This window comes from Haemaphysalis longicornis, unplaced genomic scaffold (assembly GCF_048455015.1).
Source record: "Haemaphysalis longicornis isolate Haplotype H1 unplaced genomic scaffold, Haemaphysalis longicornis Haplotype H1 scaffold_6, whole genome shotgun sequence".
NCBI classification, from domain to species: domain Eukaryota; kingdom Metazoa; phylum Arthropoda; class Arachnida; order Ixodida; family Ixodidae; genus Haemaphysalis; species Haemaphysalis longicornis.
The window spans coordinates 88,836,783-88,863,483 of record NW_027526407.1 but is presented as its reverse complement, the minus strand read 5'-3'; the positions used below and the strand labels follow the sequence as shown (position 1 = coordinate 88,863,483).

The 26,701-nt window shown below is 43.6% G+C and overlaps 1 protein-coding gene across 1 annotated transcript; it reads left to right on the top strand.

The window, feature by feature from the left end:
• Positions 1-2,516: 2,516 nt before the first annotated feature.
• Positions 2,517-26,434, top strand: LOC144143617 (A disintegrin and metalloproteinase with thrombospondin motifs like). Its single transcript, XM_077675455.1, has 14 exons — positions 2,517-3,022; positions 9,407-9,594; positions 10,661-10,759; positions 14,681-14,792; positions 15,057-15,122; positions 16,106-16,221; positions 18,141-18,212; positions 18,294-18,424; positions 18,926-18,978; positions 19,684-19,792; positions 21,299-21,466; positions 23,446-23,584; positions 25,105-25,224; positions 26,282-26,434. The coding sequence occupies exons 1-14, from the start codon at positions 2,953-2,955 to the stop codon at positions 26,306-26,308; spliced, it is 1,470 nt and encodes a 489-aa protein (XP_077531581.1). The 5' UTR covers positions 2,517-2,952; the 3' UTR covers positions 26,309-26,434.
• Positions 26,435-26,701: the final 267 nt, after the last annotated feature.

Below are 26,701 nucleotides of genomic sequence, written 5' to 3'. Positions count from 1 at the left end.
ATTTCATCTACTCGAGTTTGTTCCCTGATCGAGTAAGCTGGTTTCCTCTGCTCTAAGTGTTGCTCCTATCATTCTTCATTCCATTTCCCGTTGAGCTTTCCTAGTTTGTTTTCCGTTTTTTAGTAAGGCGCCAATTTTCCCCTTCATAAGTTATGACAGGCAGTATGCACCGGCAGGACGCTTTCGGCGTGTTTATTCCTAATTACTTAAGATTTGTTTATATTTTAGCCCCATGGCCATGGTTTGTGATTGTAGTTCTTCATTGATTGATTGTAGGGTTTAACGCGCCAACGCAACGCAGGCGATGAGGCGCGCCGTAGGGGAGGGCTCTGGATTAATTTTGACCACCTGGGGGTCTTTAACGTGCGCCGAAATCTCGAACACACGGGCGTTTTTGCTTTTCGCCTCCATCAGAAAAGCGGCCGCCGTGGCCGGGAATCGAACCCGCGACCTCGGGAATCGAACCCGCAATTGTAGTTCTTCAAACATTTTTGCAGGTGTCCTGCAGACGCACTTAGCCACACCTTGTCGTTGGCAAGCCTCAAATGGCGCAAGTATTTTCCGTTTATCCTTAATCGTGTGTTTTCCTAGTCAAACTTCCTGACCACCCCCTCCAGATATGCTGCGAACAGTTTTAGACAGATGGTGTCTCACTATCGTACGCCGTTTCGGATCGTAAATTTGTCGCTTTGCTTGTGCAGGGTTACATAGCCAGTACATTCCTCAAATATATGTCGTCTAGACGTCTTATGTAGGTCTCCTCAACTCCCTCCCTGATCTTGTAATGCTTCTAGTGCTGCTGTGGTGTGTACTGAATCAAACGCTTTTTCACAGCCTGTGAATGTCACGTAAACGGTTTTATGTACTATGCGGATGTTTCTATTACTTGATTGTCATGGCGACATTGCTGTGGTCTATTGTTGACTACACTTTCCTAAACCCAGCCTGCCTGTTCTCAGAGTCATTGGAAATATTGTCCGCCACTAACGCGGTTAACTATTACTTTGGTAAACAGCTGGAATAAAACTGAGAGTAGGCTGATGGGTCTGTAATTTTTAAGACCTTTAGAGCCTACCTTCTCGAAATTAGAATTGGCGTTTTTCCAGGCTGTGGGCACGTTCGAAGTCCTCAAGCATTTTAGAAATAGGTTACGAAACCTCATCTGTACAATATCTCCTCCCTCGTTTAAAAGATCCACATTTATTCCGTCGTCACCTGTAGCTTTTCCTCTTCTCATGCCCTTGAGAGCCTTTTCTACTTCCTCTTCAGTTACTTGTGGAACATCGCCAGCCAAGCCTGTACGCTCAGTAGTTTCCCCTGCTCTAACGTCACTGGCGTGTGGGTTGGTGTATAATTGTTCTAATACTTCTATTATCTCATCCATGCTGTGCGTAATGTTACGTTTCTCGTCTCTGAATACGTACATTGTGTCTTTGCCGCTAGCTAGCTTCCTCTTAGTTGCTTTTAAGCTTCCTCCTAGTTCCAGTGTTTCCTCGACCACTGACTTGCTGTACGCCAGAATGTCATTCGTTAGTTGTACGCAAATCTCTGCTATTACGCCACAGGTCTCCCCCGGGCAGTCTGTTCCACAGAACACCGCAACACCGGCCGTCACGCTGGAGAGGCTTGTCTAAGTCACGTTTCCTTGAAAGGTCGCAATAGCCTTTCCGGAGTGGAGTAAGAACCCTGTGGGCCTACGCATCTGATTCGATGGAGGAAACAAAACATCCAGTAGACGACACGCCTTGCTCAATGCTTACGGTGACTAAGGTGCGTAGTTCAAACCACGCACTTGGTCGGACACGAGACCCACCAAGGCGCAGTTGAAGTGAACAAGACACTCCATCACTTTTGACATTCTGCAATGTTTTCCACGTTCCCATGCTGGAATGAAGCAGGGTTTCGTGAATAGTCACGCAGGAAAAGAGAGCCTCCGCGCACAAAGATTTTCAGAATTCGGGTTGCAATAAACGTTTCAGAAGAGCTCAGAAACGAACAAACTTAGGTTGTCTGGCAAGCTGTTTCCACAAAATAGAGTTTACATCGTGGAAACTATTTCATGGTTGCGAAGCAACCTCCAACTCACGTTAAGCACACCTTTTACAGTCCTATGTAGGAGTTTCTCTCGGTAGCTAGGAGTTGAAAAGAAAATGTGACTGGCCGATTTACAATATACTCCTGACACTTGGGTGGTCAGAAAGAAGGGGATTCACCTTCGGGGCAAGACGGCACGAGTCCCGACGTCTCTGACGCAACTACACTCTTCGTGCGAGTTTCTAAATCTCGTGACTTCGTGACGTGACCCCCTGCCACGCGCTCTCTCTTCCACCGGTCTTACGAGTGGTCACACATTCCGTGGTTACCGAAGGGTGGAAGAATTTGAAATGAACTAAACCGCCTCAGGGAAGCAGAAAAAGGCACGAGTCATGTACGCGCGCGTGTTGTTCGTTTTCGCAACCGCACACGAAAGGAAGTCCGAGGAGCATAAAAGCTCCTTGTCCTACAAGCTGTCCACTCGTACTTGACCGCACGCCCCGTCGACGCGCGGAAACTCCTTGTTCGATATCGAGACCTCCCGATGTGAGAAGCAGTCCGCCGCAGTCGGACCCCCGCACAGAATCCGCGCAAGAATCTGATTCGCAAAGCGGTTGAAGAGCTCCTGGTTTCACCAAATCGCTCCAGTATCGCCGTGTGCACTTATCCGTGTGTTTCAGTTTTTTGCTGTTTTCGTTTTGTAATCGGAGAGTCTCGCGATTTTGTCGCGCGTTTGCGCGCACACTCAAGCGTGGTTCAAGAAGCAGGGCGACCTCTCCGCCGGCCTTGTCCCGGCAAGCATCTCCTCCCTACGACGACGAAGTCGCATCGCTAAGCCGTCCTTTTAGCCAGGCACTGCCTGCGGACTTGAAGACGACCTCAGTCGCTCGGAAGTCAGCCAAGCGGCTCACAGGGATTATGGGCTCTCGGACGACGCTAGCCGCTTTCACCGTCTCCTGCATTGTACTGGCGGCATCGGCACCGACAGGTGAGCCAAGAACAATTTTATTTTTTGTTTAATTTATGCTGCTGTCTTTGCAAAGCGCCCGCTTTTGCGAGTTGTTTATTTGCCAAGGTCAAAGTCGTTGGAATACTAATTAGGTGCGGCTTTAAATGCCAACAAACTGGGCAGATTACTTATCGACACTCGACGCGACCGAATCTCGCTTAACAACGTTGCTTAAACCGAAACCAATTAGGGAGAATTTTGGAACAACCATTTCCTTTTAAAAAGAATTTCGATTCAAACACTCTTGATGCAGGAAATCATAGTAAGCGAACACTGAAAAATGGCATCAAGCAGGGCCTTTAAAACGGTTTCGTCTCAGTAATTTTATTTTCTGCAAAGCACTCTGTGCAATGCGGAAGATATAAAATCCAAAATAAGTTTTTGCCATTACGAACACATGCCCGTTATTATAAAAAAATCATTAAAAGCGGGGAGTAAATCGCAGTTGTTTTCTGATACACTTTCACACAGAAACACCAATATGCCTCACTCTGTCCTGTCTAACTAAGTAGATAGCATAATAATTTTTTTCTGTATTGCATTAAATGCGCTAAATTTTTCCGTAGTGAAATTGGTAGCATATGGGTGGCTTAAGCGCCATTTTGTTCTGTTGAAGGATTTTGTTAAGAAATTTGTGTGCTGCCACTGAACTGCTTTTAATGGCCTTCAGTGTGACAGTAAATGACAGAGAGGGATATAGTATATACTTGTAGACATTTTTGTTTCTCCTAAATATGCGACAACGGTGGAGAGTTTAGATTACATGGCTAAACATTCTAATTTTCCTTTCAAAATAACGAAGCCTAGCCAACCGCAGCACTTTGAACGGAAGTCTTCAAAGTGCGACCTAGCACCACGCGGTTTTAGGCCTTGTTGATTTATTCGTTAAATGATATTCTTTTTAGGCCATCTTCACGTCAGGTATTGCAGCGCTTCATTATTCCTAAGAAAGCGTGAAAATAACAAAAACAAATCGCTTAGTGAATCGCCATTCACAACACAAAACCTGGGAGTTTTCTTCTATGAACTGTGCTCAGGTTTTTTTCCTGTTAGGACTGCGAGCTTTCATAAATTATCCGCCATCACTACGCCTTCCTTTTCTACTTCCTTTTTCCGACATTCAATACAACGAAGATAATTTGTGCGATAAGCTTCCTCAGATGCCTGGTCAATCAAAAATTGTTACTTCTCAATTTCCAACGTTGGCGTTTTTTCGTATTGTTCACTGTAATTTTGTACCAGCAAATCGAAATGCCAATTTTCCCTTGGTAAGTTAAAAATCTATACAAAACGGCAGCATTTATGTGCGGATTTCTATATGAAGCTTTACGTGGCAGCATGCTAAAATAGTTTTAGCCCATGGTGCAACTGCCTTGAGTGACTGGCTGCGTTACCTTTGTTGTGTATCCTGCCCTTCATTTCAACAAAATTGGCTCTAATGGTCTGAGCATGACGGAGGCAAAACGCCCCGATACAAAATACGCTGTAAGTTTTTTTAGGTGAAGCATACTTTTGCTAACAGCTGATAGTTTTCGGTGTAGATGTTTTGGCATCTCTTTTTTCAGCTTATTTCATCTAAGAGAGACCATATGTTTGAAAAAAAAGCAACTCTGACATGAACAAAAAGTATATATATGCAAAACACCTTGTCATCTAGTAGCAGTGGTATAACCCATCACGCAGGACAACATTGGTTACAGCAGATGAAATCTAAGCACATATTAGTCAACATGTAGGTGCAGAACCTAAGGGGATAGCATAACTTCGGTATTTTTGAGAGAACGAAGTAAAACCAGATCTACCACCAAAAACAGTAGTAAAGAGGCAAAAAAGTGCCCGCACAGGCTAAAAAGATCTCGTGCGCCGCGGGCTGGAACTAAGCCAATAATTGAATTAGGTTTGTTTCGGCGTTTTTATTGCCTCAAGGCTGCCCTCTTGACGCTTAACTGCGCATAGAAAGACAAAATGTCAACTACTGCCAACTTAATTCGCGCACTCATTGGCTGCAGTTCGCTGTCCATGCCATGGCCGATAATGTCTACGTCACAGCTTTTGGTGGTTTGCAGATATAGCTCCGGTTTCTCCCACCACCACCTTTCACTGTTTCCTACTTCCAATCTTCACTGTTTTCACGCAAACCCGCCTCGAAGTAGGTCCAGGCTTGTATTAGAGCTATCATGCATACTTATTTTTAGCACGTAGTACTAACTATCCCTCATGCCATCTGTACACGACCGAGTGAATACGTTCGTTATACGATAACAGACTTCGTTCGGGAATAAATCACTGCGTAACCCTAGAATGTGAGCGTACGCTCTTAAATGGCAGTTGTCATTTTTTTGCGATCATGCCCGTTAACAGAAGGGTTCAATCAAATGGACCAACCAATTATTTCTCATTGCACCATTACGCCAACGTGCCCCAAAAAACAGAGTATATAAAACAAATACACAAATAGCGAAACGCTTCCTGCTTCGTTTTGCATCGGATAAAGAAGGCTGTATGGGTTTAGAGGGCTGAGCTGCAAAGACTGGAAATACTACACAGCAAATGTGAAAAGTTGGAAAAGTTGGTTTATGGTCTTTGCCTGAAAAGCTTAAATACAATATATTTCCTCAATGTGTTCAGTATCCTGGTATGCTCATACGATATTCATTGACTGATAGCCTTTAAAGAGACAAACACAAAAGACCTAGTAGGGGAGAGGTGGGGAATAGTTAGCAACAGATACTGCGAAAAGGAGCACAAGGAATATTGAAATATCGCTCAGTTCTTTCATACTGCTCTGGTCGTTTGCAAAACCATTAGGTGCATGTGTAAGGTGTTCTCTGCTGATTGGTAGGTAGGGGAAGTTGTTACGGCTGTATTTGTCATCAGGATAAATGTGTGCTCATTGTTTTACGTGCTGTCTTCCACTTGCACGAGAGTTGCGAAAGGTCTTAAACATGAGCCCTGCAATACACGCTTACCAAAAATTGCTAGCGTGTAGTACCTTTTCCCAGCGCTTGATCACACGCGATTCCGTGCGCATTTAAGTTTAGTTAGAAATATTAAGATGAACGCGTGCGAAATAAGGAGTAAATTCCTCTAAGCATGTATTTTAATAACAGTATCAAGGTCCTGTAATATAAACATCTGTGAAAATAGATGTCGTGTGTATTTTTAGACTTTCCGCCACCTGAAGTAACGGGCTAATATCTTCCTTGGGTTATATTTATTTCGTATATCTTAATATCAGGGCCCAGAGGCGCAAGGTCACATTTTCTTTATTTTTACACGCGGTAAATGATAACCGGGGTCATACCTTAGAAACATTACAGCGGGCTCGAGAAATACCTGGCACTGTATATAGTTGATCATATTGGAAACACACACACAAGTTGGGAACACACACAAAAATAACTCAAAACGAACACGTTCTTTTTATAACATAAGCCTGCAATGAAATTTTAGCGGTTATGAATATTTCTGCTCAGCCTTATCTCACTACCTTACAGTCGTTCTGTGACCTTATGAGCATACCTTCCCGGCAATCCTGCGATGGGCGTGCACAAATGCCTGAAATAAAGCCGGCAAATTTTTCTCCATTGCTTTGATTACTCATTTATAAATGCTAGCGTTATGAAAAAAACAAAATTACCAGCCCCATTGCACAAATTCAAAAATTTCGTCGCGTATTTAACTACCCATTCAGTTGGGCGCTCCTTTTAGCGAGGGGCTAATGAAGAATTAAAATATATATAGTCCCTGAAGCACGGAAATAGCAGTTATCGGTAAGTACTCCGCACCTTCTAAGGCGACGACTTTAAGTTAGAAGCGTAATGTTTTGCACGAGTAGGATAAAGGGCGTAAAGGGCGCGCTTTATGCACAGCGTCCCTTCTTCATGTACCGCAGCTCCAGCGAGCTTGGGGTTCTAACGGGTCCTCTACGATTTGTAACGGTCAGGACAGGCTCGACAAAATACGTTACCGAATTTTGCTTTCCCGCGGAACAATCTTCAAAGCAATTACCGGCAACGCATTGGCAGCTTGAAGTCTATTTACGGGATCCTTGGGCCTAGGCAATGGTGAACGCACCGATCCACCCGCACACGGCAACCCAATAGACAACGCCACTGGCCTTCCGAATTCACCGAAAACATTTACGTAATTCCAATGGCGGTACGGGGCAGCTACCATTATTACCATTATACTTAAATCACAATGAAACATCGCTGTGACTCGGGGATCATTCTTAACGGCATAAAGAAAACTCCGGCGACTCTAATAAAAGCCGCGAAAATATGCAGATCCTAGGACGACCACATGATACACCTTTTCGAGCTTACTATTCTTTCCCTATCTCTATCTTCACCTGAATCTGCACGAACACGCGAGACAGTAATCGAAGGAAAGGTTAACGCGCATTCCTAACGTAGCTCTGGTTTGCGTGTATTGTGTTACGTTGTACCAAGAACAAGATCAATTGTAATGGCCTTGATAGTAGTAGCGACGACGTGCCGGACATCTAATCACCATATCATGGTCATATTCCCTACTCTTTACTGCGCACAATGACTTTAGTCGCAGAAGTCGTAAATTCTTTCCTTCTTATGAGGAAGTCAGCCTTGAAATGTTGCCATTTATCCGACGTTTGCCCTGGTGCGCACATAAAAATGCGTGTGAAGAAAACCCGTCCCTGTATCGAGAGGGCAATCGATTGCTAATATCGTTCTTAGTTGCTTTAAAAAAATTCCATCCTTAAAACGACGCTTTAATGCACTGCTAACTGGACTTACTAAGATACACTTGGGAGCGAGACTCACAGCATTTTCAGAGGGGCTCCATCATCGGGTTGTAATTGGTTCACAAAATATATGCATTTATTCGGCACTGCTCTGCTTTAGCGAAGATATTCATTTCGGGGCTTGGTAATTTGTGCTGATGTGTTCTGCTTTTTTTTCATCTGCTCGGGGTGCTCGTGGAAACGTGATACTGTCGGCTGCTTATAATGTGCGCCACATACACAGTAAGCCTTTATACTAGAATCTACTGTTTGCCCTAAAATTATCGTTTGAAATTAGCGCCAAAGTGACTAGTCTCGTAGTAGCCAACGCTGCACGGCGTTCGTGAAATCGGGCAATCCATGCAGAGAATAAAGCTCAGGAACAGTCCCAAGTATCCAAAACGCATTACAAAAAAAAAAGATTACTGCAAGTAGCACCTGTATAAGGAAGTTCATGGACAGTGTTGCTTCACTTCTAAAGCTACGGCGGCTAAATTCGCCCAAATGATTTCATTGATTGTAGGGTTTAAAGCTTCGACGCAACGCCGGCGATGAGGCGCGCCGTAGTGGAGGTCTCCGGATTAATTTTGACCACCTGGCGATCTTCAACGTGAGGCGAAATCTCGCGCACATGGGCGTTTCTGCTTTTCGCCTCAATCAGAAAAGCGGCCGCCGTGGCCGGGAATCGAACCCGCGACCTCGTGTTCAGCTGCGCAACGCCTTAGCCACTGAGCCACCGCGGCGGTTAATTCACCGAAATGCCTCTGAAAACCTCTTACAGCGCTGTGACAGCACCAGTTTTGTTTTCGTTTGCGTGCGTCCGCATACCTGATCACCTGCTATTTCAAGGGAGCTTGCAGCGGAGAAGGCGAGGCATAGCTGAGGCGAGATGGAAAACGTAGTGAAAACCGTGGACATCCTGACACGGCAGGCGTGGCTTCCAAAAATTAACGTCAGGGTCTCGTCTGAGTACTCTATCATTTATAGCACCATCGATTTTTAATCAACATAGCGACAGGTCTGCTTGACTAGCTTTGGGCCACCACTGCAGCTGTAATTTTTGGAGCAGAAGATACTCGAAATTGTAATTTTCTTATTTTCGCAATAATGCGCATGTAAATGACCTAGATCCGTATTCCCAAGCCTAAAAAAGCCCATAGACGGCGCTGAAGTACTTGGATGTTTAACTGTGTGCTAAAAATGATCCATTTTTACACGCACTTCTCTCATATGTCGCATGAATGTTTAGACGCCCAATCTAAAAAAATCCCGTGACGACGTGTTACTTGTAGGTACACTTAAGCGGGTCGGATCAATTTCTATTTTCTCTAGTTGGCATTTTAGTCGCCTATTCTGAAGCTTTGATAATGCTCTACATTTTATGGTGGACAGTCTCTTGAATGAATGCCACCGAGGCTGAAAATTACCGTAAACGTCACATAATATTCTTACTGAGCCTGAGGGACTTTGTTAACACCATGTCTACTCAAGAAAAAAAACAAATTTCAGTAGGTTACCCGGGATTTATGTACCGAAGCGTCTCAAGAACGCGTAGTAAGCGTGTCAGCATCGTTGTTTGTTTATTATTTTTTGTGCAGACCCCCTTTACTACATTCCTGTTTTCGATACGGAGACTGAAGTCTACCCAGAGCTTCAGGAACTTGACAATGGTGACGTGCTCCTTCAACTCACGGACAACTACGAACTGATGCTCCACCATAGCTCCATCCTCCCTCCCACGGTTCTTATCAGAACATTCAAGGATGGCGAGCCAGTCGACCGAATCGTGAGTAACGTTGATATCACTGTACAATTTCTGATAAAATTGCTGCCTTTGGCTTTAAGAGCAAAGCTTGAAGTATACCCTTTGTCAAAATTTCCCAGGCCAATCTTGAGCCTTCTTGGCCACAACGAGTTTAAATATTAAGCTGGAGACAAAAATATTTTATGACAGTAAGGAAGAAAGGTTTCTTCTTCAGCTTTCCGGCATAAAACGTTTCAGCGTCGCTCGGGACGTAATCTTGTACATTGAAATCTTTTGAAGCCAGCGGAGTTTCGGCTTGGCCAAGAAAATTTTGACAAGGACTGTACAGAGGTGAGCGGAACATTTGAACGGCAACTGTCGTTTCCGCTGCCCATCGATTTCCGCAATAAGGCCACCAATACTGGCACTGCAAACAATCGCTTTCACCATTTCCTTCGTCACCTAAACACTCAAAATGGCATGAAAGCTACAGTTATCGCCAACACAGAGCAGCCGTGAGTGATTTTCTCGACGGAGCAGACATGTCGTCGAGGTTCTGCTTTGCTTTTGTAGCGATTTTCGTTAATATGGTTGTCGGACGCATTTACTGCTGGTACTGAAATGAAGGTGGTTAAGAGAGGCGACATCACTCGAATGACGTCAGTCAAGCACGCTAAAAATGTACAGACCAATAAAACGAAGAAGAATCTTTTCACAAATTTCTGAGCTATTTGATGGTGTAGCGCAAATATATTTTTATCTGTGGTGCTTTGGGACTCCCTAATCCAGGTTCTGGATGACCCTTATTGGCTCTGTTCGGAAAGCATTGCAGAATTTTAGAAAAAAAAAAAGACAAAACGTAGCCTAATTCTTTTACAATAGCCTTTACTGCTGGGACGACTAACGACTACTTCGAAGCTGTTTTGTGACAACTATGCAATCTCAAACTTTCCCATAAACCGTTTCTAATAATGCGGTAACTAATGTGCGTGCAACCACAGCCTCCTTTTCGTTGCTTGTATGTACACACGCACTTTACGGCTGTACCAGCCTTGTTCATACAAGACGACGGAAACGCTAATTTTTTTCTCACCTTTGCCTTTCGCAGATGCGCACCAAGAACATCCGCAATGACATCTTCTCGGACGTGGACGGGGCGGCCACAGTTATGATACGGCGGAGCCGCGATTCAAATCGCACCACTGTGGTAAGCAAACGATAGTGACAACACTCGTAAATAAAAGCTAAATCTTATTTCGAAGTTCGCAGTGGTCACTCTGAGCGAACTCACTCTAAGTTACAAACAAGGCGAAAAAGTAAGAGTGATCGGATCAGCACAGCCTCGCCGCGCTATACGGACTCGCGGTGGATTAGAAATTTCCATGGCCTCTTTTAAACGGAATAAGCAAGGAGAGGCTGCGTCTGTCGAATCGCAATTGCACTTTTTGAAGAAATAAATCGAATGGAGAAAAACTGCGGCAAAAATCTCTCTCGGAGTACCGCACCTCTGTACGCCGCGGCGCTCACCCCGGCGTTCTAATTACAGATACCGCAATGTTTCTGCGGCCGTGCAGCTTCCGCAATTTCAAAGCGAGATTCCTCAAAGATAGCCCCCACTGCTTCGCTAGCTCGATAGCACCCGCCGGGGCGCTTTTATTCGAGTTTATACTCTTATTTTGCGGAGTGCATCTGGTCTTTATAGGTCACGTATTCCCCAAAGTAAAAAAAAGCAATACAAACGCGCGCTGGGGACTTGTTTACTGGGTGCATGCACACTGCCCTATGTAACGGCAGCCGGTACTCTCAGTGGCCAGAATTAGGACGCTCAAATATTCCCTGCGCTTTAACGGTGCGGGCTGGCATTAGCCTTCCATATCCCGAGGGATAGATAACATTGATTGTAGGGTTTAACGTGTCGACGCAACGCAAGCGATGAGGCGCGCCGTAGCGGAGGCCTCCGGATTAATTTTGACCACCTGGGGATCTTTAACGTGCGCCGAAATCTCGTACACATGGGCGTTTTTGCTTTTCGCCTCCATCAGAAAAGCGGCCGCCGTGGACGACAATTGAACCCGCGTCCTCGTGCTCAGCAGCAAAACGCCTTCGCCACTGAGCCACCACGGCGGGTAGGATAGATGACATGTAACGCATTCTAGGGGCACGTTTGAACATATATCTACGTGCTTTTGCACTGTGTTTAATCAAACGCGTCCGCCTAGTCTTGTGAAGTGTAGCTAGCGCTTACATTATTTGCTCTATTTTACTTAAAACAAATATTTATGACGCGTGTGAAGTACTTATGGCACATTTGCGTGTTATACAGAAATTTCGGATGCTTTTGATCTCTTTAAGTCAGCTTCCGCTGTAGTTCTAGTACGTTCTAGCGGTTTCTTCCTTTTTGTGTCCGTTTCAACTGCTTCTGATGAACATTTTTGGTCATTTGCAGTGTTTATCCGTGTTATGAGGGATTGGGGTACAACGCTGGTACTTTTGTCCACCTTAAGTCGGTTTCAACATGTGTTAGGCGTATCTGAGTGCCTGTTTTTTTTTTTTCCTTTGGGGTTGTCTTGTCTCGTTTAGGTTGCTTTTTTCCTGTTAATATTTTAATTAGGATTCTTTTGAACTGCTTAGGGTAACTTTCTGCTATCCAACCAGCCCCGTGCAGGGGCGTGTCTCTACGGAATATGGATTGCGAATACGTTTACGCGCAGAGCCCCCGCAAGCACTGTTGTTCCGTCGCGTGCTCTAAGTTCACCGTTCCAGAGTGTGGCAGCATAGTTATGTAATGAAGCGTTCACGCGAAGTATGCAGTGAAAAATTGGGAATCAACTGGTACATAAATAAATATGATTCTTAAAAGTGAGGTGTAAGCTAGACACGCCGCATCGAGAGGGTACTTAAAAGCAGGCACAAATAAACCCCCAAGGCGTAATTTACGGCATTGAATCCTGCCATCACATACTGCTTTGGCACCGGGAACCGCAGTTTTTCTTATTTCAAGAAGCTAAAGGGCTTTGTGCTCACGCCAACATAAGTGTGTTTAATGGCTTCGTCTATCAGCTGGAGTGCGTCTAATGGCTTTGTCTATCAGCTTTGTCTATATTCTTGTGGCCTTTAAAATTTACGAGCACTTTTTCTTGTGAGATGGCACTACTAAACGAACACGTCACCATTTCATATTTTAGGCACGTACGCATATTGCCGAGTGCCGGAAGGTTTCATGGCGTCAACTGTTGGAAGCCTGTTCTGACTCAACGCGATCATAAATTTCAATAACAACACTCCAGCAAGAAAGCCTAGCAATGAGAGGCTTATATTAGCAGCCAAATTGGCCAGTTATCAGCAAGGCGTTCGTGCATGCACATTCTCTAGCGCAAGCGAAACGTGGGGCTCGTAAAAGGCGAAACATCAGTTCGCATCACAGCCATGCCGGAATCTCCTGATTAGGCACACGTGTTTAATAGACATACAAGTGAACTTGTTGTCACGAAAGACGGCTTTTTTTACTAAAGCCAGAGCCAGGTGAGGGCGACCCCACGCTATACATCAGACGTATCAGGGATTTGTTCAATACGTAGCTGGGCCGGGAATCTATAGTCGCCACTTTTATAGTGAAGCTTCAAAACACTCCTACCTTTTGTAAGGCACCTTTCTACAACTTTTAAGGGGCAAATGAAGATAAAAAACAACCTAGTTCAATATGAAACAACTACCGTTCTGTAAGTAACGAAGCTATATTTCGACTATGAAAGGCGTTCTTTAACCGAAGAAAACGCAAGAAGTACAAAAAGAAGCTTTAAACTTTCCGCTATAGGGACGTAGTTTGGGCCGGCGTGACGTTTTATGAGCTAACACTAAGAACGTAGTTAGGGTGTTAACTGAACGTTAGTGTACGGGTGGTACGATCAAACAGAATTAGGGGCCCCACTACGGTAGTCCAGTGACGTACTTGACGGGGGGTTGAGATGGAAGAGCTAATTACGGCGACTTCCCATTGCGTAAACAAGGTTCTGTGATATGAGACAAATCTGCGGAAATCGGCTGATGAGTGTCCAATCGTGATCTGTTTTCGTTCATATTATTCCTTAGAACTGGTATACTTGATATCGGAACTAAGAAGCCTTTTTATTCACCCAAACTTTTATATATTCCCCGTGGCTTTTTTAACGTGTAGGAGGGTCTGAAATTGTGACATAGGGTTTTTAATATTACGTATTTACCCGATTCTAACGCGCCCCCGATTCTAACGCGCACCCGATTTTTCTGGCAAGAAAACCGAAAAAACTTGCACCTCCGATTGTAACGCGCACGGGACTTTGTGACCCACACAAACGAATGCGAGAGGAACGGGCGATTTATTTCCCGAAGTAATCTCACTCGATCCTCGTCGCTCTCCGATGACCACAACATCTCGTCCTCAGTGCCTTCAAGCGCGTTCGCGATGCCACACTTCTGAACGAACGTTCAACCATGGTCGATGGGATCGTGGCCCACGCCTCGCACGGCCATCCCGAGAGCTTCTCCAGAGGTGCACGCTTCAGCCGACCGTTCGTTTTGAACGCGTGGGAGCCGCTGCTGCCATTGCTGTTATCAAGCGCGCAAGTGAAAAGATTTGACGATTTGTGTGAACGCCGATAGAGAAGCCTAGGCGCCTAGGCTTGCTGCGTCCGAAAAATCGTTGCTAAAAGCTTTGGCACCATCTTGAGATGGCGATGGCGATGGGTAGGATGAAATTTGCGCTGTTTCGGCAGTTTCGGTTTTGTATCCGATTCTAACGCGCATGCGATTTTTCGGCCTATTTTTTCGGAAAAAAAGTGCGCGTTAGAATCGGGTAAATACGGTAATACGTTTTTCCGAAAGAGCAGTGGCAACTGGGTCGCAATTGATGTTCTGTGGATTAAGGAAAAGTGACTTTCTGTCTTGCCCCTCCAAACGATAATTATAAAGACGGTCTCCCCCATGCCAGCCAAATAATTTGGCCATTTTTCACGTACAAACAGGCTGGGGTGTTCTTCTTAAAAAAGCAATATAGAATGTCTTGGGGTTCTTCGCGCTTACGATGTAAAGATGAGTACCGGAGAGGTATTTTGCTGGTATTTATGTTTGATGGTCTTGTGTTTTTTCCCAGGAAGGAATTCTTGACCACGACCTCCGCATCATTCCCGTTAAGGAAAAAGGAAAGGAAAATGCGCACAAAATATTCCGTGTGAAAGACAAGACGGCTCACGTGTTAGACTCAAGTATGTGCATTTCAATCTAGCTACGGAGATTACGTTGCCAACCAACATGTTTAGTGTGCAAGGTTGCTGTCCTCAAAAACAAGTTCTCAGCATTATTAGCATCCTTTTCATCTGTGATTTGGTATTCTGCGCGTTGTACAGAATTCATAGTGACTTGTATGTACTAAGCTACTTGCGTTAGGCTAAGCAGTTATTGTCGTAAAACATAAGCATTGTCACTCGAAGCTCTAAGTATCGCCGCATATGTTTTTTTTTTCTTTTTAGTTCTCACCAACAACTCTACATTGGCACAAGATTATGAAACAAATGAAGTTACCAAACGAGATATGGGTAAGTGCTTTTAAAACGCATAGCAATTTTTCACCGTATTGTGTTTTCTGCCTCAAGAAATATTCAGTTTAAAAAAAGTACAAAACACACCTATTATCAGTATCACCAACGTAACACAAATGGGTTTGAAGTGCTACTAATTGTTTGCCCAAGCGTTAATGCCTTGACGGTGATTTTATTAAACTAGAGGTAATTTGACTTTTAGCCTGAGTTACTATAACTTGGTACCCGCCTTATATCCTCATATGCCAACGTTTTGCGCTTCATTGCACGCAAAAAAAAGTGTAGCCAGTGTAAATTCATATGCATTTCTGTCCTTATGCAAGAATCTTCTACTTAACCGTAAACCTTCGTGTAACGGAAGTATGCCGAACTTCTTCTGGCACCTACTGGCATTGTAGACGCCACTCGCTTATTACCCCTCACTACAAAAGGCTGGAACATGTTAATAAGAAAGTACGAAGAGGTCACACCTGTAAAAGGTATTCCAGAAGGGAAGAGCCACGCCGGGGCTAAACGATACATGCATTTTTATTCCGACCCTTCTTGAGTGGTTTGTCGAATGTGTATCCGAGGTTCTATTTTGCGTCCCTTGTACCCAAAAACAAATAAACAGCACACTGCGTGATTTAACCTAAAACTGCGCTATTCTATATGACCAAAGTCGGCTTCTTTTTTTCGGCCGCTTCGTTCAATATATTCCAGTTATAGAACAGTGTTTGCATATAGCATTAGCGAGAAAGGGAAGAAAAAGTCAGTCCGATGAGCGTTAATAAACCTTTCTTTAAAAAAAAGAACGCCAGATCAACCAGAAAACGTTACCGACGTAGACTGTTCCAGAAGGAATAAGTACTGAAAGAAATTTTATACAATGTGCAATCCAATTCAGAAATAACAGTTGGATGCAGATAAGTATAAGGTTACTGCGGCCTGTGACCTTCCAACCATGCAATACTTTCAAACAGACGCATTTTCTTTTATAGAGAACAAGACACTGACTGTGCGCCCAGAAGTAGTCATTATATCGGACTCAGCCCACAACCAAAAGTTTAGAACACGCGGCGACCTCATACGCTACATCGGTATCTTCATGAACGCTGTGAGTACAACTGCATTTGAGTCAATACATTTGGAGTGTCCTTTTTCGAACACATACAGGTACCGAAAATGTCTTAAGGAAATCGTGCAGCACTTTTTCCAACTTTTGTTGAAATCTTAAATGCTTCCAGAACGTAGTCACTCAACACATTCAGTACTTAGAGTACGCGTCCGCAGAACTCTAAGCCGAAAATTACGACTTTATGCCCATCAGATAACTTATAAACTTACTGATAAGATTTTTCCCTCTTTCCTCGCCTTGGCGTTCTTCGACCGCTGCAATGACGTCATTACAACAATGTTGCGGCTATTTGCCGGCTTTCCTTTCGTTGCAGCAATGAACCTATTCGCTAGCCACTATAAAAAGAAAGCTACGAAAGCAAAGCAGACACGTACTGCGTATCTGGTACGCTGAGCAAATCACGCATTGCGATTCCGTGCTGGCAATAACTGTAGCTTTCGCAGTGCTTCCAGGCGTGAAGGAAAGAGTGAAAGCGTCTACTGGAAGTATTGCAGAATCCCTTATCTTCAGATAACAGTGAACTGTTTCTCACCTGAAAGCCCTGCGAATTTTCTTGCGAAGACAGTGGCCTTGTTAACACCACGTGAGGCCGTGTGTACAGCGGCAGTGAAAAATCTCGCTCATAGGGGGAATCGATGTGAAGTGAAGCTTCAGAAACTGGTCTACGAAGTATTTCTCTGACAAGATGCGGTGCTGCCCTAAGGCCACGAAACCTTCTTCTGAATGCCGCTTATGCTAGTAGTGCTCACAATGCTGCTCGTCTCTCATGACGCCACAACCGGGACCAGCACGCTGCTTAGACGCAGGTTCGAACCTCTGTCTTCAATTTTGCTTCGGCCGGCGACCGAGGCGACCGCGGCGACAGCTTCCGTAGGCGCCACGAATTGCTACGATCGCTGGCATAAGCGTAGTTGCTGACGCTCGCATCGACGCAGCGAACCCGCATGAGAAACTTGCGGGATCTTGGCTGAGCTTCAAGGTTGCAGTTATGCTACGAGGCCTTTCGTGTGTTTCTATATAGAGTAATGAGCTTCACTCAAAAGACGAGTGACGGCGACCCGGCGCCATGACACCGGAGTGCGAAGCACTGGTATTTGCAACCGGCCCTGCAGCGCGAATGTCCGGCGCATTCTCAGGTTGCTGCGCGGGGGTGCGCAGGAATCAACCGCTTTTAATGCAGCCCCCGGATATGAAGAAAACATGCTTCTCCCCTTCTCTGCCTCCCCACACAGACAATTCTCCGTAAAATATGGGTTTACTTGCGAAGCTTGGACAAACAGTAGCACATAAGAGTAACGCTCAAAATGCGCGCCCTAAAAGAGGATTCCAAGCGCAAAAACGAAAGAGGGAGAGAGTTAAAAATGCGACATCATGAATTAAAAAATTGAAGCCAGTTTCACCCAGTGTAGAATCTTCTGAAGCACGGGAGCTGAGGTTCGCTTGTGTCGGCTTGAATGTCAATGGGTACCAGCTCGAGAACGGCGCCACCGCCACCGCGAAAATTTAATGGTTCGCACAAAGACATCGGCAGCTGAACGTCAGCACAAAAGCTCCCTTGGCTCTCCCTCCTCCAACCACTCTCTTCTCTATAAGCGGCTCTGGGAACCCCCTCCTGCCCCTGCGTTACGCACGACCTACAGCAAACTTGCGGAAAGGCTTAACCTTCAATAGCTGTGCTGTTGAAACGCTACACTGATTGCAGATATGAACTCATAAATAACAAGTGTCCTAAAACCTTTAGCACTTAAAAGAAACCATTGGTTGTCCTTAGGCGATTTAGAAAACACGCATCATTCCTGCTTCAACCGTGACGCATGCTTATCAGGAAAAATGCGCAACTGATTGCCAGGCCACGCATATTGAAAATGAAATCCCCTTTCTATTCTTCTCGTTTGCAGGTAAATCTGAGGTACGCAGCAGCTACGGGCATTAACATCAAAATGAAGTTGACGGCGATTGTAATCAGCACGGTAAGTAAGCAAAAAGAAAGAGAGATTGCAAGATTTAAATTTATGCAGTGCGCTTACTGTTACTCCCTTATAAAATTTCAGCCTGATCAAGAAACCTACTTCCAGTCGGCAGGAAACTTCATCCACGCCGATCAGACACTCGCAGGATTGACGCTAAGAATAGCGTCAGGTTACATCCCCGGAAATTTTGACATGGCATACCTTCTTACTGGGTAAGTTCAGGGGTTCTTGAGTTAGTTTGTATTTCAGTAAAGGGTCCTATCTTATGTGTTAGTTTTTTTTTTTTTTGTCTCGCGTAAAATTTTCTGTACATCAGACACTCTCCTTGAAAAGCATCTTGCTGACCCACAGACTACTGAAAAGCAATGCTGTATGCCCCGAAGATGCACAAGGACTGTTAGAGTTTATAAAAATTAAAACACCGTTTATAGTTCCCCTGCCTCCTTTTCCCTGTCCTGGGTAGGGGCTCCCTCTAAAAGTCTCGAATTTTATTTTCCCTAATTCGAACGTGAGAAATAGCTGGTGCTTGAATCTCCTATTTAAGCAACAGTTCCACGATAATTTCTCAACACTCAATTCGTGATCTGGCCTCATTGTTCCCACGTTAACGTCTACCTAACTTCTACGTTTTGAGTTTATATTTTACCTTATAATTTCTCGTGAATGCAAAAGAGTGTTCCAGAATTTACTCACACTAATGATTACTATTACAGAGGGGACATTGCTCAAGTGATGCCTTCAGGTTCCCTTCACGTAGCCGTAGCTGGTAAGTTATTTATTTTCGTAACATTGCAGCTTATAATGAATTTGTTTGTAGGGCCACATATTTCTTGTTTGCTTCACTTTCAGTAGGGCGCCCTATTGATTATCATGGTGTCCTACATTCGTCTTGCGCTCTTATAAAACACGAGGTTTCAAATTAAAACTCACCATTATTAAACTCACAAAACAACTGCACCGCCCACAGAGCTAATAAAGCGACAATTCAGTAACTAATATATACAATGTAGTTAACTCACAACTTGCGAGTGCTGTTTACAGCACTTGAAAATGACTTCTTTGGATTGAAGAAAGTAATTAAAAAATGAAGCTCCTAGAGCTCAGTTTAATGGCTGTCTGCGGAAATATAATAATTTAAACAGCATTAAAAAAACGCATTACTCTTTACAGTAGAACTATAGAACATATATTTATATTCCGGTGGAATTACATTAGCCATTTCGCTCCAATGTTTTAAAACTACGCCAAAAACTTCCCAGGATGTCTTTCTGCTAAGCCGGCGAACATGCTGTTTCTAAGCTAGTATTTTTTCATAGTGAGTAGAACACTCGGCAAACGTTAGTGTGAATCTGTATTGGTCATTTATAAAAACGCCTACATGTTACCAAGATTTTTGTGAGCAGTTAAAACAATATCCGAGGAAAATTGAAGTGTTATGCCGTTACATCAAGCGCGCTTCATCTTTTTTCAGGTGTTGCTTACATTGGTGGAGCCTGCACGGCTCAGAAGACGGGCATGGGAGAAGATGTTCCTGGCACATACGATGGTGTCCATGTGGCAGCACATGAAATGGCCCACTTGTAAGAACACACTTTATGTAATACCAGAAATAGGTAGAATATTTGTAGTGACACTTTATCCCAGAGATAATGTGGCGCCACTCGTCTGCACGGTTCAGGAATGTATAATTAGTGATTATGTCGCTATTCTGACATAAAATCATAGCCAGAGGCTCCCGTCTCCTGCTTCGCCCGCATAGGTATGAGTACTACTACTGGAAATGAAAGGCCTGCCTACACGCGCAGCATAACTCTTTTGTTCTCGGAAGCTCTCCATTATTTTATAAGTTTAAATGCACTCTAAAGTTTTTCCAATACAACATTCAGCCTTAAAAACTTACATCGTTAGCCTACACCTCTGAGTAAACAATGATGTCGCATATTGTTTAGCTATCTGTACTGGTAAGGACAAGGTTCAAATATTTATTGCCAGCTAGCATTTGTAAGTTTCTTGGAAGCAACATACAAAAGCACGTTCCAACAAGCACAGCTTTAACATCGGTACCACACTGGTCATAACCTGTCACAGCTGAGGATCAGGCTGAGTAGCCAAAAAGCCAAGAAATTATGTGCGAAGTAACCGTTAGACGAAAGCTACGACATCTGGTGTAAACGACGCATCGCACCGTTACTAACTGGACCTGAAGCCATCACTCGTACGCAGGGGCCGCCGTTGAAGATGAGGTCCCTCCAGAAATCCGCAACGGGCGAACGAGGCCAGGAATCTGCCTAATCAATAATGACTACTGATAATTCTTGTTGCAAACATCTCATCAACTTTGCACGGCTTCTACGTCAGCTGTCAGGATGATCCCTTACATTGGGATGCCTGCGGAGAACCAAAATGTACAAGCAAATCCTAAGGCCATGCAGCGTCCATCCACGGAATACCCTTGTTTTTATTTTCAATTGATCCCTTGTTTATTTTTTCTCATTTGTGTTATCCTTTTTTGCCGTCTCTCGGACAAATTTTTACCATACATAAACCTGCGGTAACATTCTTATAGACACCGTGAAATCTCAATCCCAAAATTAAATAAATTTCAATATTCCGAAATATTTTAAATGCTAGTTCAGGAAAGCCGCAACGTGCAGCACGACATTAGAATAACTATTTTCAGCAGGGCTAAGTATAGCTGTAAGCTTTAACAGAACGTGTATGCGAACAGCCGCTCTGCGCCACGCGATAATGCCTGTTTTTAGCTTCTCTCACGGCGATTCGATATGTCAGCAGAGAGATGAGGCTGATAACATTGTTGTAAAAATGTTTCACTAGATTTTTGAAATATTGTTCATCAGTGCACAATAAATTATAGCAAAAATGTACCAAAACTTGCTTATTAGAAATGTAACCCAGAAACCCCATTGGGGAAGTATAACACCTGCTCAAACAGTAGTGGTGTGGCCTACCCGCAACGTTGATTCCACATAATAATCCAAATTTCTGCTATTTTTTCACTGATTTTCCGCATAAGTACAAGCGTTTACCGTAAAAATAAGGTAACACAAAGGTTGTCCGATTTGCAGAATGGGTTGTGTCCACGACGGTGACCCGCCTCCGGAATACTTGGCTGACACTCCCGGTGCACAGGACTGCCCCTGGGATGACGGTTTCATCATGAGCTACAAGGACGGAGGCATGAACAAGTACAGGTTCTCGCAGTGCTGTGTGGAGCAGATCAAGCACGTACTCAGGTACGTCCGTGAGGTCTCATCAACACATATTACGGCGAACCTGTATATGGCTGAGATCCGGCAGCTTATCTCAGACAACATGACTATGCAGACAAGAATCGCATGCGAGCGTAGCGCCACCTTGCGGCGCCCACTCTAAACCCCGAGATCGTAAAGCTGTACGCCCCATCTACAGCGCATAGAAAAAAGTTCACTAAAATTAAAAAAAACGCCCTAAACCCCTTATATTTTGAAATAAAACAGCTTATGGTCCACCTGCAACATTGCCTTTCCAGCAATGTATTTGTGTTAAGGAATGAAGCCGACTTTAGGGATTGGTGTAAGCTTGGTCTCTGTAAACTAGCTTTTCCACCTTCTGTGTGAAACAATGAACAATAGCCATCTAAAGAGGGAGTATATGAACATAAAACGGCTGTAACTATTGTTTTACCGGACCTATACGAAAACAAATTATAGGACAATTAGCCGCGAAGTCGACTCCAACATGACGCACCACACATTTGCTGGTCCTCTTTCGCAGGGTGGAAGGGAAGTGAATTTTTGTGCAGTTAATCGTCACGGGAAAATGTAGTAGGCTGCCTACTTTTAGCTATATATGATACACAGATAAGGTGCGTCAATAAAGCCACCGTCGCAGCTGAGGAAGTCCGCGCATGAAGAGAAAAAAATGTTGTCAATGAGAAACTGTATAGTCGCTGGACGGACAGAAACATTGGTGTCTAACCTGTTAACGTAGAAAGTCAAGAACGACAAATTGCTGTAATATGAGCAGATATTGGGCAGTGTGCTTTTAAAACAGTAATGAGAGGCTTGAGGTAATAATGCGATGTCATTTCGGCTTTTACTACAAAACTCAAGTGATGTGCTGACGGGAAAGCTGATATAATTGATGCCGAAGTCCCGCAACATAGAACAATTTTAAAAAATAGTAAAAAATACTAATGCTCGTGGAAAAGAATTTCGCAATTCTGACATGAGTCGGAGCCCTTGAGGCCAAAATCACTGAATAACTAAAGTAAGCATTCTTACTGCAGATCAAACACTACATTGTGATAAGGGCAGTGAAGAAATGTTTTATGGCCGTGTAAAACCCCACAAAAGCAGCTTCCTTCAAAGAAATAGGTTGCATCAGCATGCTGTTTCAGAGTGCCGTATTGTAAAAACGCGAGGTATTTGTGCAATAACCTGCATTCCATCGCATCCATACATTGATAAGGTCAGTGAAATACTAAAATACTAAAATAATGAAATCGCGCCTTACTGATGCAACTTTTCAATTAGGAATTACGTTCTATAGATAGGATTCAACTATGATGAAACGAAACATTGTCTCGAGATATGTTTACTATATACTACAATACAAAGTATATTATTGTTGCCTCAGGTTAGTTCACCCACTATACGCGCCCCCGTGCCGCTTAAAAACAGCAGTGAGTTTACAGTATCAAAGCACAACATAGATGTGCTGGATTACCTCTTGGAGCTAGGTGTCCGCCATAAAGGCTGCGCGAAGGCGAATACTCACACCATATTATAAATTCTTTGTATTAACGTTTTTCCACAACGCTACCCTTAATTTACTCTAGCCGGGATTACCACCGTCACTTGATGTCTTTTTAACTGCTAAACAAATAAGTGCACCTAAGTGTATCGCTTGTTCTATATACAAGGCTTCTTCGCATAACCATCCTGTTAATCCCCTCAGTACTTCTCACAATCTAGCAAGAAAAATAGTCACTTGTTAGATAAAATTAGACTTTATTTCTCACAAATTACCATACAGCCAACAATTATCATGGCAATAATACATGTTTTCTGCTAGTTGTACCCGAACCTGTTAAACTAGCAGTAATGTGATAACATTTCTTAGTGTGGTCTAAATTTCCCCAAAGTCCCCCTAGAGGTCTACGTCAGAATTAACTACATTAGTACAGTACTCGGACGCTAACATATATACTTTATTATGTTTTGCGCTCCAGACGGGGAAGCCACGACTGTCTCCTTCAAGACTTCAACTACCCTCTCAAGCTGGACAAGCGTCTACCAGGAGAAACGCTATCACCCATCGACTACTGCCGGATCCGGTTCCCCGAGATACCGTATGTCTGGACGGACGGGGTGAGTACTGCATAGCACCGTTTTCCAAGGTGGCAACAATGCATATCCCCTTCGGTTGTCTTGAAAATATTTCTCGCATTTGTCCATGCTGAAGAGCAATGTTATTTAACGCTTTCCTAAGATAAGCATATCAGAAATAAATTTACTTAGGAATTTAAATATATATATTGTCGAAGACAGGGACTTTCCAGAGGAGGGCAGCGGGGTATACCCGAGCTCCTGCTTCCAACACGTTCTCTGCACTTGGAGCTATGGGCCTTATCGGCCGAAAAACTGGCACTCTTAAAGGTTTCTCGTTACATCCCGAATTTGTGGTCGTATTCGCCACGACTCCCCGTTCTGAACAATCAACAATTGCGCCAAGCACACTAGCAATCTCAAAAAACGCAACGCGCCCGTTTTTTTCAACCTAGGTAGACCACGAAGGAAGCTTCGCGTTACGTCGATTTCTATCTCTGCGTGGGGTCCGTAATTTTTATTTTATCTTTCATTTTATCATATTGGTTCATTTACTTTCGGACTCTGTGAACCATGCATATAAACTTTGCACCAGATTTCGCTCAACTTGCATACCGCCCAGCAGCTGATATTAAACACACTAACTCTAAACAGACAACTGTGGTTTTTGAAGGAGGAGGGAGAATCGTTCATAATTTACCAGCGCAAATTACACGGGACGAGAGAGGAGTACACAACACGAGGAGTACACAACACAAGAAGAACACAACACGAGAATCGTTCAATTGATTCAAAATCGCAATTTTCTATGCCAACGTTAAACGGCCGCATAGTACAAATGTTATATTCTCTTTGATTTTGTCATACGCTGATTGCGGACGCTATTGTCTGGATTCGAACAAAATCTCAGCACACCTAAGCACTTTTCATGATTTGTAAATACGAAAGCAGCATCATTTTCCAATTTAACAATTCTGAGTGCTTTGTACAGTTTTGCGTTCAGAGCCAGTGTAACTGCTGCGCCGCTGTTCCTGGTCACCGAAAATCGAAGTTGAAATTCCGCCTAACACCATGCTCACATCTACATTGAGTGCGGAGGTTCAGCCTCCTACGAGTATCACCTGAGTATAACCGGTATTCACATCCACAGCTGCAAATCTCCGCTTTTCACGTGACAAGCGGCGCTGCCCTTAATTTTAGCTTTTGTTCTACTGAAAAGTTCACGCTATACACTAATTGCACATAACACCACAGCTGTTTCCACTGCATGGCGTTCAGCTTTCTCAGAGCTGATCGAGATAACAGCGGCGGATCAATTTGCATACTTTCATCGTGTACGCAGTTTACCAAAATGCAGCTACAGCTGTGCCAGTGCAAGTGTTTTGCTCCAGACGCTTCTGCAGGACGCTTACTTTATCGCATAATGGGTCGATTAATGCTTTCAGATCACAAAGGGGAAGAAATAGGGCTACAAATTACTGAGTACCGGACAGCACAAAATCATGTTGATTTCACCAAAAAAAAGCCAAAATAGCACATTTCTCCATCTTTTTTGTCCTCAGAACCCAGCGGAGCTGATGAAGTGTCGGATACGTTGCGGATACCCTGTGAACCCGTACACTGGCCTGTACGCGTACAGACAAGCGAATGCCCTGGACGGAACGCCATGCGCTGAAGGCAAAGTAAGTACAGAGAAAATGTTCCGGCGCCGATGAGTAGAAATTATTGGAAACATTTGCATAATGCGATATATGCATTTATATAAGACTGCTTATTTATTTTACCTTTTAAACAGCAAAACAAGGGTGTTTGATGCGTGTATAAAACTATAATGCAGTGGGACGTTTTTTTTTTAATTCTGACTGATTGGGGACATTTTGGAATTTGCAACTATAGATTGTGTCCCCGCTGCTGCTCGAGAGTATTTAAGTAAGCACTCATTGCGTGTTCATTATTTACGTTTTCACTGTCACCTGCATGTTGTACAGCAAAATGGGGATTTTCGCATGCACCCTAAAGGGCCCCTATTACAACATACAAAAAAATCCCCTCATTACAATTGCCTCAGCGCATTAAAAACGCTCCCTGTGGGACACTTAATCATCAGACATTGCGCCGTTTAATCGATCCCGCCAATACAAAATTCAACGTATTGTACGAGGAGTGGTAGCCACAGACACATGATACCCCTTAATATTTCTCGTTTAAAATGTACGGAGAGACGGACATCCATTACGCAACAGTTTTTATCTTCATGCAATCAACAGCGGGCACTGTCGACGGCTTTTTTTCTTAAATCAAGCAAAAATTTAAAATAAACCTCTTTCTGCTACAAATAATTTGCAAAATAATAAATGTTAGAATAAAATATACATTATGCTTTCAGCCTACATTTAACTATGTTGATTCTTTACTCCTTTTTAATGTGTTACTTGCTATCTATGTACATTAATTAAGCATCATTCTCTAGCCAAGTCGCATTCAGATTTAGATGGTTATTTCACATATGTAATGTATGCTTTTTCTAGAAAGGCCTAAACCTAAGTTTACTATAAAACAAAGTCCACTCGTCTTCACACGCGCTCATGGGTATGCATTGGCTAGTGGTTGCAACTTAGACATGCCAGGTATGACATGAATAGTGTTCGCGGTTTTTAAATGTATTTTTACGGAAATATGCTGCTTAGCAATACTTCAGACAACTTTTCTAAATTACCCCTCTTTTTGTTTACTTTTCAGAGGTGCATCAACGGTGAATGCAAATGAGAAATAGAAGCAAGGAACACAAGGCCTGGATGTCAATCCTTCTGTACAGTGTACAAATATCGCGCGGCTGCAGCGTTATTTAATTATTTGTGTTTTTGTTCAATAAATACTATCTATTTACCGACAGTTCAGTTTGTGCTATTTTGTGTGTTACGGGTGTTGACGGCACGCTAAATATTTCCCCTAGTAAACTGGAGCTTCTCGCCTTCACAGTAACTTTAAGGTGAAAGCCTTAGATCTCTGAGTTTAAATATTTCCCCTAGTAAACTGGAGCTTCTCGCCTTCACAGTAACTTTAAGGTGAAAGCCTTAGATCTCTGAGTTTAATAAAATTCGTTGTGAGTCACAGAATTCTGCACAGGCGATCAGTGGTTCGGACATTAGACCGGAAGCT